Source organism: Poromitra crassiceps, assembly GCF_964638095.1.
Source record: "Poromitra crassiceps genome assembly, chromosome: 2".
Lineage (NCBI taxonomy): Eukaryota > Metazoa > Chordata > Actinopteri > Beryciformes > Melamphaidae > Poromitra > Poromitra crassiceps.
In genome coordinates this window covers 120,561,841-120,574,163 of record NC_139624.1, presented here as the reverse complement: position 1 = coordinate 120,574,163, position 12,323 = coordinate 120,561,841, and the positions used below count along the sequence as shown (strand labels likewise).

The 12,323-nt window shown below is 46.2% G+C and overlaps 1 protein-coding gene across 1 annotated transcript in view; it reads right to left on the bottom strand.

Moving 5' to 3' along the window:
- Positions 1–3,130: 3,130 nt before the first annotated feature.
- The window catches only part of LOC310771575 (bestrophin-3-like), a gene marked incomplete at both ends in the record, with an annotated part of 24,288 nt that continues 15,095 nt past the window's right edge, over positions 3,131–12,323 (bottom strand). Inside the window, 5 exons of the mRNA XM_083631920.1 lie at positions 3,131–3,479; positions 5,609–5,902; positions 7,575–7,702; positions 8,865–8,955; positions 11,802–11,953. Of these exons, the coding sequence (XP_083488046.1) occupies positions 3,131–3,479; positions 5,609–5,902; positions 7,575–7,702; positions 8,865–8,955; positions 11,802–11,953 (1,014 nt within the window). The remainder of the gene's footprint in view (positions 3,480–5,608; positions 5,903–7,574; positions 7,703–8,864; positions 8,956–11,801; positions 11,954–12,323) is intronic.

The following is a 12,323-nucleotide window of genomic DNA, read 5'->3' as shown; positions in this document are numbered from 1 at the left end:
AACAGAATTTAAATTCACTCGTCTGCTGCAGCAAATCTCATCAATTTCAAATTAAGTCATTTACACAATCATCGGGATCTCAAGTCAAAACTTTAGAAACCTTTTCAAGTAATTAAAATAGGTCAAGTCAAGTTTTGTTACAAGCTCTCTGTACAGTGTTTTGTTACAAACCCTCTGATTGGAGTCATTGGACAGTTTTGTTTCAAACTCTCTGGTTGGATGGTGTTTTGTTACAAACCCTCGATTGATCAGTGTTTTGTTGCAAACCCTCTGATTGGACAGTGTTTTGTTACAAACTCTCATTGGACAATGCTCTGTCTGCCTGGAATGGACTTCAAAAAACTGCAGGAATATAATGTCACTGCTTTGCTGTAGAATGTGTCGATGCTTATGATGCTTATTTTTCATTAATTTGACCTTCTCTCCTCAGCGACCCTTCGTAACACCCCCCCCCCCCCCCCCCCTTTCTTATCTTACCTTTTTAGGCCGGTGCTTGCACTGGCCTATGGGAGCATGTGTGTCCCAATCGCTGCATACACGACTCCTGGCACCCTTTCATCAAGATGGGCTTTTACTTTGAAATTTGTTTTATTTGATGAATGTCCGGTTTCGGACTTCCTCTCTGCCCCGATCTGATCTTGTTTAGCTTGACAGAGTCGCTCACGGCCGCAGAGGGTCCGCGCCCATGTTAACGTTACACGCGACGCAGCAAATAACGCAACAAATAACACACATTTCCCAGTGTCTCTGGACATCAACAGTAGCGGGAGACGTCTCCCCTTCCAGCAAATATACATGAATGTTATGCGTAAGGAACATGAACATCTTACCGCGAGGCAGAGAGCTAAGATAAGTAGCTAACAGCTGAGCTAAGTAGGCTATAACTAGCGTGTTAGCCGATCGGAAAAGCATGTAAACAGCGGTGAGATCTCCTTTCCAATGAACAAATGGCATGTAGCCTTCAACTTTAAAAGGTTTAAAAGGTAAAAATATTCTGCATCCCTAAACACAAACAGGGAAAAAAGGTGGAAAATCAGATGACGGCTTATATGTGTTCTGTTGATTGTTAAAATGTGTATGGGTATACATGGGTGACGATCCCATGCACCGGGCGTATGCCAGGTTTCGACCTGGCCTTGTTACCCTACTCTCCAATCTCCTCCCTATCCCATTCAAACTTGGCTGTTCCAGCTCAATTTTATCCTTGTGTCACCACGTTGCCTTTTATGTTCCTGTCTGTGTTTGTGTCTTGCTTAACTGTTAACTTGCTTTTAAATGCTGCCATTTTGGCCAGGTCTCGCTCGAAAGAGATCACTGATCTCAAGTGACTACCTGGTAAAATAAATGTAAAATAAATAATAATAAAAAAAACTGATTGGACAGTTTTGTTACAAACCCCCTGATTGGACAGTTTTTGTTAGAAACTCTCTGGACTGTTTCGTTACAAACTCTCTAGACAGTGTTTTGTTACAAACCCTGTGATTGGACAGTTTTGTTACAAACTCTCTGTGTTTTGTTACAAACTCTGATTGGACAGCATTTTGTTAAAAACCCCTGATTGAACAGTTTTTGTTAGAAACTCTTTGATTGGACTGCATTTTGTTAGAAACACTCTGATTGGACAGTGATTTGTTACAAACCCTATGATTGGACAATGTTTTGTTACAAACTCTGATGGGACAGTGTTTTGTTACAAACCCCCTGATTGGACAGTTTTTGTTAGAAACTTTCTGATTGGACTGTGTTTTGTTACAAACTCTCTGGACAGTGTTTTGTTACACACTCTCTGATTGGACAGTGATTTGTTACAAACCCTCTGATTGGACAATGTTTTTTTACAAACTCTCTGATTGGACAGTGCTACAAACCCTCTGATTGGACAGTGGTTTCTTACAAACCCTCTGGACAGTTTTATTGCAAACTCTCTGAGGCCATTTACACCTGGCATTAACATGCGTTTTCTGCCATCAGATTGCAATCCGATTGTATTTTATCACTTCAGCCTGATTCCATTTACACCTGGCACTAACATGCGTTTTGGGTGAACAGATTGCAATCCGATTGCTCTCCAGCTCGAACGTCATCACGCGCGCGCCCCCTGAACGTGTGCATGCATGTTTGTTTGCATACATGCACAGGGAAATAGAGGTTATTGTTAAGCTCAAATGCACAGTGAACGTCCCCTTCACCTGGACAAAACGATGGCCGATCACGCAGCACTGCATCTATTTCTTTATAAAAAGGACACGTTGCTCTGCCCCTGCCACTTTTCTTGTTCTTGTCCTTGGCCTGTCTGTAAGCCGTGTTTCCATTACTAAATATCGCAATAAAAATCGGGTAATGCAAACACGTAAATTTCGAAAAACCTCCCAAATATTGCAAAAAGCTTTTGCGCTCTCATGAGGTAGTTTTTCAGACGTGTCGATATAGCAGTTTTCTCTGTAGGTTATTCTCCCATGGAGCTGTTTGACACTGGGTCCGAGACACACACACATACATACGTTTTCCGTGCATGTCATTGGCTGTAACCACCTGTGTTGCGTTCAGGTAACATCCTAAATTACAACGTTATACAATTGAGAGCATAATTTCTCTTTTATATCAACACTTCTCCTTTGGAAAAGGAGCGGAAAATGAAAGGAAAATGAGGGAGAAAGGGTTCGATAAGCCGTGGCAAAACCTCCGCAGCAAAACTTTGAAGCAACGCTACCTAGCAGAAAGAGAGTGTTGTGCAAAAGCGGAGCGGGGGGGGGGGGGGGGAAGAGAATTTTTAGCCGGTCCGGTGACAGGCTGCCTGTGTGTGTGCGCATTTGACACAGCAGCGAGATGAGGGCACACACCGGTGCGGTGTATTTCCGTATGGTAGTTGCTGAATGCGTTTTGAGAGGACGCATTGCATTTACACTTGTGTTAAATGTTGTCATAATGCGTCCCTGACCACCTCCGGAGGTGGTTTGGCCGATCAGATTGCAATCCTTCTTCAATGCGTTTTGGGGGTGTTTACACCTGTACTTTCAAGTGATAAAATACAATCGGATTGCAATCTGATGGCAGAAAACGCATGTTAATGCCAGGTGTAAATGGCCTCCATGATAGAACAGTTTTGTTACAAGTTCTCTCTGGCTGGTTCTCATTTGTCCTCTGAGCTCTGCGATTGGGAGTTGGTATTTTTGATCTCTTGGCTGTCATTCGTTCCTTCCCTCTTGCCATCTTCTGCTCCCAGCATGCCCAGGAAGTCGTGGTGGGTGTCGCTCTGGGCGGGCAAGTGGGGGGGTCGCAGGAAGTCCCGCCCCTTCCTGCCCAGTGCCTCGGGGCTCGGCAGGCTGCGGACCGACACCTTTGATGCTTGTCTGGAGAACTGGAAGGAGAGCTGTCGAGCGCGGGGCCGGGCAGGGGGGCGGGCCGCACCTTTGTGTGTGCTCCACCGAAACTTCTTGGGTCCCAACTGGGTGGGGGAGTGACAGAGCAAAGAGCCGTCCCTGGGAAAAGAAAGGACGTAGGAATAGGATCAGAAAACAAAGCAGGGGTCAGAAGAGGAGTGAAAAGCAAAGGTTAGGCTATACAACAGGTAGTTTCGCCCAAGCAATCTGATTGGTCAACTGCTAGACATTTAGAACATGATCAAATCAGCATGACAGCACACCTAGCTAAAATATTGTAGGGAAGTTGTAGCTTCCACTTATGTGCTGGATTATTTGAATTGGAACTGGCAGGTGATCGATCAGAACCTTTCCAGCTTTATTGGGGCCAACAGGCTGAGGTAAGGCAGCTGATCAAGTGGTTAGCAGCCGAACAACACAGAACAGAACAGAACAGACCCTTTACACGAGGACAGTTTCTGAAAGAAACGACACAACAGCGTTTCCTTCACACCTTTCCCTTCACACCTTCTCCCTGTTTACATGAGCGCTGTTGAATTTTTAAAACGCCGTAATGTACATGCCAGGTCACTAGGTGGCAGTGTGATCACCTTATTCTTTGCCCATACAAGGATGTTCTGCATGACGTAATTTCGTGATCGTCTTTCCTGTTTTAAACGCGGAAGTAGAGTATGCCTACCGCAGTCATTTAGACTTGCCAAAAAGCTTTTTTCAAGCAAAAAAAAAAAAAAAAATGTTTTAAAGTTTTAATATTTGTCGGGTGAGAATGTAACATATATGTGACCAGTTTATCAGAATAACGCCTATTGGAAATCTTTAACGAGCAGCGAGGACCGGCAGGCTCCCGGTCAGCGCAGCACAGTCAGACTGTGCTGTCGGACTAGCGCTATCTGTCAAACCCTACTGTAGGCTACTGGCAGTGAGAAAACACTGTCGACGTGCTTTACTAACGTTAAATGCCGACAGCCATCGGCTCCTCGCAGCAGTAACATTATGAACATGTAACTGAAGTTGGCCGCAGTGTAGCTTAATTCTGAACGTTGCCAAATTTCATTCATACTGATGTTTTATTTGGTTGCCAACTCGCACACGGCTATGGCGTGTGTCGCCTGTGCAGGCACGTCAGTTTCTGAGATGTGCCGTTCCAAAGCGATTACATGGAGCGCTCAGCGTCACCAACAATTTCACTCTAGAGGGTGGTTTTAAAATGTGTCGTTTCCTAAGCGCGAATTCGCCGTCGCCGTCTTAACGGGAGGCACTAACGATAAAATAATTGCCCGTTTCCATAGGAAACCGTCCTCGTGTAAAGTGCCCCTAAACATCGCTTATTTATGTCTTGGCATATATATGACATCACTGATGACATCACAACTGCACTTATGACAGCATCGATGACCTCACAGTCGCAATGACATCATCGATAACCTCACAGTTGCAGTGACATCATCGATGACCTCACATTTAAGTGGCACCGATGACAGTGGTCCACTCCATGACATGCACTCGGAAAGATGTAGTTTCCTCGAATGGGCTTGAGTTGGTCGAGTCGAAACAGAAGGGCGGGGAGGGAAGTGAGGGAAATGGAATGAGAGGACAGGACAGAATGTAGGGAAACAGTGGATGGATAAATCGAGAAGGAGGCCGTAATGCAACATAACGGATGCCAATGCCACAAAACACCACAGAAGAAGAAGAGGAACAGTCCATGATATCAGCTTGTTAGGTCGCCGGTTCGCATCCGGCCCGTGGGTGTTCCAATGTGTATGGTCTCATCAGTCGGTATGAGGGCCTTTTCTACAGCCGCCCCCCCCAGATTTCTGGAGTAAATCTGAATCCCCCAAAAAAGGCCCTTTAGTTACTCCTCAGTTTAGACGGGACATCCGCTTATATTTCTTCAATCGCCTGCATCGGTTCAAACTTCCTCCGGTCTGAAGCTTTTCACCCCCCCCCCACCCCCAACTTCCTTTGTCCATGTTCTATGGGTGTGAATTACAGACTGTTTAAGCTGTATTCGCAGAATGTAGAAGAGACAGTCTGGCTTGAGAGACTATTGAAGGCTGGACTGCAGGTTGGCATGTAATATTGCTTAAACACGTAAAACAAGGAGTGGTCAAGCAGCATACATAATGCTATGTGTGAGGGGACATCGGAAAAGAAAACAAGGAGGGGACACACCTACAGTAAACAAAGAGTCATGTGACCTCAACACACTGAACACAGTGAGTCACCTGGGGTCGTCCCGGCCTTGCATCTCCTCGGCGGGGGGCGGGGCTACCTGAGGCTGGAGCCCACCCCCCTCCACGCCGTTCTGAGGCTTCAGCGCACCGCCAACAATGAAGAAGTCCACGTCGCCACGGAAACCGGCCAGTGGCGGGCTGACGACAACCTGGGGAAGGGGTGTGTCGGTGGACGGCGTGCGAGGCGTGTCAGGGGAGGGAGGGGCGCTGCTCACCTCCCGCAGCGTGGCCAACATCTCCACAGAGGAGGAGGGCGGAGCCATGTCCTCAGGGCCAGGGTGCACTCTGGGAGGATGGATGGAAAAACAAAATGGATGATGGAAAGACACACCCTGTTCTCACTCACGCACCTTGTGCCCAAATGAAACGCGCCAGGTATCCTTGTATGCAGATTAGGATTTATAATTATTTAGATTTAATATATTAATATATATTAGTATGCAGATTTAATTATAAACTGGAAACTGGAGTACGTTATAAAACTTATAAATATAGTCACGTTATAAACAACTAACCAACGCTGGGGGTCCGTATGGAAACAGTGTTACTCGAAATGGTTAAAAGTTCAATCAATTTGGTCATTCAGTGGCGTTTTACTGCCATGTAAAGTAACTATTACGCTAGCCGCTAGCATTATTAGCCACAGTAGCCGACTACCCATAATGCATTACGTTATCCCAGCACCCGAAGCGATATTTTTTCCCCATGATGGCGAAGGCTAGGCGAAGGCATGACCCGCCCCTCTCTGCCTCTGATTGGCTGACTGTACTCGGCTGCTCCCACCTTCTTTCCAGGCGAGCCAGAAGTATCTCAAACGTGAGCAGCAGGTGCAAAACAATCATTAAATCAACAAGCACGAGATACTTCATTATATGGAACGTTACAATTGCAAACCTATATCTGAGTTATTTAGACCTACTTAGCCTATTGCACAGACGTGTAATTAGTGGCCGGGCCAGCGAAGTGGCAGGGCCACTTATTGTATTTGCCTGTATTATTCTTCTCCCGGGAAGTTCGACTTCCCATGCATGAAAACTAACCAAACTTTGCACAAAGGTCCAGTCCCATGCCAAACGTCTTTGATGCAAATTTGGCGCCAATATTCCTAACGGCGGCACTACAGCGACCGTCTAAAGTTTCAAACTTTGAAAATTCATAAAAAATCAGCCATACGTGCTACAGCTTTGCAACTTTCACCGAAATGTGGGCCCAAATGAGGAGAAACTTTTGTCCAATTATGAAGTCTAAAGACCGCAAAACTGCAGAAACTGTAAAACGAATTAAACCCTACTCCTCCCACATCATCGTCTGGTCTATTTTTGAGTGGTGATACTATATTACCCAGCTGGAATGAGAACATGTTGAAAGACAAACGGTTAAAGCTTCTGGAAACCCAAATCCAATAATCAATTTAGGGTATTATATAATAGTAAGTATATAGCCTACAAAGTATTAGATAGTTTCAATCCAAATTGAAATATTGTCATTTAAATTTGTGTAAACATTCCTAATATTGGTTTTGTATTGGGCGTGGTTATGCTCAGGCATTTATTACGCACTGAATTCCGCTAACCAATCATCCAAAAAGAAAACAATGCAACAAACCCTCTCTGCACTGGTGAATCAAGTCAAACTAGCATGATGCTGTGATGCTAATTTTCGCTATGTTCAACTCCATTGAGTTACACTAAAAGTCTTTGGGATCTAAAGGTCTGCTACCTGCAATCTTTGCACAAACTTATTAGCTCTCTGAAGTAGGCTAATTATTTTGTTTGATTATGAATTAAATTATGATTGTGAAACTGAAGTTGTGAATTGGAGCTTTAAGTTGATTTCATAGTCCTCTTAAGAAGCCATCCTCTTAAAGGATGTCAATGTCAATATTGAGCTCATTCCTGCAAGTAATTTGAATCTGTGTATGCTTACTGCAGTACTGCAGTACTGCCTGTAGGCCTACCTGTAGTCGGGGATGTAGGGGAAGAAGCCGCCCGCTGCGTCGCTGCTGTGGCGTTTGAAGGCGGGCCGTGCTGCCCACAGCTCCGCCGGCTCCTGGACACTCAGCAGCCGGCGGACTCGACCCAGAACCTGAGGAAGCGTTTAAGATGATCAATGCTTCTCATATATGTACGTATAAAACATAATTATGTCATATCTATGCTATCACTTCCTGTACGATGCCACTGTATCAGTGCTAACTTATCTGTTCTGATATTAGTACATTTCTGTGAGTCATTGCCTGGGAGACACATTAATGACTGCTACAATATTTCAAAGTAGTCAAAGAAGCTTCATCATCAATTGGCGTGGTCGGCTGGATCCTAATGCAGCAAAGCGGTAAGTACGAATGATTATTGGTCTTCTCTGGGTAATGCTTGATGGGATCAAAAGAATAAAAAAACATAGTACTGTGAGTTAATGTTATCTGGAGTCTTAGACTTAGCTTAGAGTCTAAAACAACTCGACTGAGCCAGGAAGATGATTTTCATCTGGAATCTGATCAAGAACAGGCAGCATTGGGGGAAAGTGCATTTAGACAGGAAGATATAACTATTGAAAGAAATACACATATGGATTCACTCACAAAAGTGTGATTGGAAATAAGAAAATGAGAATCAAAAAGAGGTGTCGCATTGAATATATGAGTTGCGTAAATAATGTATGAACTTTTTGCATGAAAAGGTGACATAATCTATCATTATGTGAGAAAGTACGGTTAACCTTTTCTGTCTAAGCTCTGACTGAAAAACCTTTCTTCATCAGCAACAAAATACATATTCAGTTAAAAACAACAGTACCACAGGGATGACATATTTTTGTATTCGCAAGGTGGAAATCCCAGACTTCCTGGATCTTATGGGGAAAAGTCAATGGGGTTTTAGAATAGGGATTTCACTTAAATGCAGAAAATAGGTCTGTGGTTAACAAAAGTTTATGGAAGTGGTAATGTGGGTTCACATTCAGTAGGATAATCTTCACGAATGTGAATAACTTTTATGCCCTTTGAAGCGTAAAAATGACATTAGAAAAACACATTTACGTTTCAAAAGTCATAAAAGTGATTCACGTTTGTGAAGATTATCCTGCTGAACCAAATTTCCGCTCCCATAAATCATATTTTATGCATTTAATTGAAATCCTCATTCTAAAACCCCATTGACTTTTCCCCGTAAGATCCAGGAGGTCCGAGACTTCCGCCTTCCGCCTACAAAAATATGTCATCTCTGCGGTCCTCTATGGGTCTCCTTACCGACTCCTGCCGGCGAGTGAGAACAGAGTCGTGTTGCCGGGGGCGACTGCCGCTAAGGTCCACCTCCTCGAACTGCAGGATGTCAGACAGTCTGCAGGAGTGGAGGGACAGTCTGATGAGTCAGCTCTGCTCAAGTCTCAAGTCCTGAGGCTCAAGTCCAAGTCATTAAAGTCAAGTCTCAAGTCTAAATGTGTTATATGGCCTAACTTCACCTGTGTTTCAACTGGCATGAGGGGGAGGAGCTAACTTCACCTGTGTTTCAACTGGCATGAGGGGGGGAGCTAACTTCACCTGTGTTTCAACTGGCATGAGGGGGAGGCGCTAACTTCACCTGTGTTTCAACTGACATGAGGGGGAGGAGCTAACTTCACCTGTGTTTCAACTGGCATGAGGGGGAGGAGCTAACTTCACCTGTGTTTCAACTGGCATGAGGGGGAGGAGCTAACTTCACCTGTGTTTCAACTGGCATGAGGGGGAGGAGCTAACTTCACCTGTGTTTCAACTGGCATGAGGGGGAGGAGCTAACTTCTGTGTTTCAACTGGCATGAGGGGGAGGAGCTAACTTCACCTGTGTTTCAACTGGCATGAGGGGGGGGAGCTAACTTCACCTGTGTTTCAACTGACATGAGGGGGAGGAGCTAACTTCACCTGTGTTTCAACTGGCATGAGGGGGGGGAGCTAACTTCACCTGTGTTTCAACTGGCATGAGGGGGAGGCGCTAACTTCACCTGTGTTTCAACTGACATGAGGGGGAGGAGCTAACTTCACCTGTGTTTCAACTGGCATGAGGGGGAGGAGCTAACTTCACCTGTGTTTCAACTGGCATGAGGGGGAGGAGCTAACTTCACCTGTGTTTCAACTGGCATGAGGGGGAGGAGCTAACTTCACCTGTGTTTCAACTGGCATGAGGGGGAGGAGCTAACTTCACCTGCGTTTCAACTGGCATGAGGGGGAGGAGATGATGACACAATTCTAAAAGAAAGAAACATCGCAAACTAGCAAGCAGACCAGCTGTGTGTTTTTAGTGCATCTTTGGCACTATAGCCCTCACAATAGCCCTCACGCCAATAGCCAGCAAGTGCTTTGAAAAGCTGGTCATATCACAGATCCGCCCCACACTCCCCCCGGACCACGACCCGCTACAATTTGCATACCGCCCCAACAGGAGCACAGCGGATGCAGTAGCACACGTGCTCCACACCGCCCTGTCCCACCTGGAGGGGAAGGACACCTATGTAAGAATGCTGTTCGTGGACTACAGCTCAGCATTCAACACCATAGTACCCTCCAGGCTGGTACACAAGCTCAAGGATCTGGGACTAAACACAGCAATGTGCGACTGGATCCTGGATTTCCTGACAGACCGCCGCCAGGTGGTGAGGGTGGACAACCTCACCTCCTCCCCACTGACCATCAGCATAGGAGCACCCCAGGGGTGCGTCTCCAGCCCCGTCTGGTACGACCTCTACACCCACGACTGCGTGGCGACTCAAACTTCGAACACCATCGTGAAGTTTGCAGACGACACAGCAGTCGTGGGGCTGATCTCGGGGGGCGACGAGACGGCCTACAGAGAGGAGGTGGGGGCCCTGGAACAATGGTGCCAGGACAACCACCTCTCTCTGAATGTCTCCAAAACCAAGGAGATCATTGTAGACTACAGGAGGGGGGGGGGGGCACACACCCCCCAATCACCATCAACGGCACAGTGGTGGAAAGGGTGGACAAGTACCTGGGAGTCAACATCCACCAGGACCTGACTTGGGCCGGCCACACCGCCACTGTTGTCAAAAAGGCCCAACAGCGAATACACGGACTCAGGCGCCTGAAGAAATTTGGGCTAAGGTCAGAAATCCTTAGGGACTTCTACAGAGGCACCATTGAAAGCCTGCTGACTGGCTGCTTCACCACCTGGTACGGGAACTGTACCACCATGGACCGCAGGGCGCTACGGAGAGTGAGACGCGCGGCCCAGCACGTAACAGGATGTGAGTTGCCAGAACTGCAGGAACTGTACAATCAGCGGTGCCTCAGGAGGTCCCTGAAGATCATCAAAGACACAAACCACCCCCACAACAGCCTGTTCTCCCTGTTACCCTCAGGGAGAAGATACAGGGTTCCAAAAGCACGCACAAATCGCTTGAGGAACAGTTTCTTCCCGCAGGCCACGAGACTCCTTAACATACACAAATAGTGTAGTAGCCGTACTGTACCGTACTGTAGCTGCTACCATTACGTATGTCTAATGTTTAATTGTATGTTTAATAAGGAATATGCTATTTGCACCTGTATGTCAAATACGCCGAATTTAAAACACCGAGTTTAATTGTATGTTTAATAAGGAATATGCTATTTGCACCTGTATGTCAAATACGCCGAATTTAAAATGTTTAAGCACGTCTAAAGTATGCACATGCCATGTGCACCTATGTGCAGTGAATATGCCACTGTCTCTTGTTGTTTTTGCACTCATATGCCCTGTTATATTTGTACTATGTTGTAAACGGAGTCCACAGCACAAGAATTTCACACGTGATACTTGTACCATGGAGTGACAATAAAAATCTTGAATCTTGAATCTTGAAATCAACTTGTTTGGTTGTATTGTGCGTGTTCAAGATTCAAGATTCAAGATTCAAGATTTTTATTGTCACTCCGTAGTACAAGTATCACGTGAGATCGCAATTGAGAGGTGGCGGAGAGGGGTAGGAGAGGAGGGGGGGAGGAGGGTGTGTGCGTGCACGCGTGCGTGCGTGCTTGTGTGTGTGTGTGTGTGTCTGTGTCTGTCTGTCTGTCTCTCTGTCTGTCTCTGTGGGTGTGTGTGTGTGTGTGTGTGTGTGTGTGTGTGTGTGTGTGTGCGTGTGTGTGTGTGTGCGTGCGTGCGTGTGTGTGTGTGTGTGTGCATGTGTGTGCGTGTGTGTGTGTGTGTGTGCTGACCCCATGTCGGTGGTGGAGCCCAAGAAGGAGGCGATGCAGTAGTCTGCGGCGGCCAGCGTGTACGGCGGCCGCGCCTCGCTGTCGTTCCAGTACAGGTCCCGTGTCAGGAGGGGGAGGGACATGTGCATCTCATCCACCGCCAGCAGAGACACCTGAGAGCACACAGACAGGTGAGACACAGACAGGTGAGATACAGACAGGTGAGACCCAGACAGGTGAGACACAGACAGGTGAGACCCAGACAGATGAGCGACAGACAGGTCCCGCAATCACTCTTTTACCTCTGACGAGATACACAAGGAATATCAGTATGTAGAAGCTAAAAATGAGTTTTAGATGTACTTGGAAGCCATAAGAAACAGTTTGTTTGGGGCAACACAGGCTTGTGTTTTGAATTATGTTCAATAATAACAAATACGAGAGCACATTGTCCATCTAGAAGTCCTAGAGCGAAACCGCTCTCCATATCCGAGCGCTTCGCATATCAAAATGTGACTTTGGTGATGACACATTGCACTATTC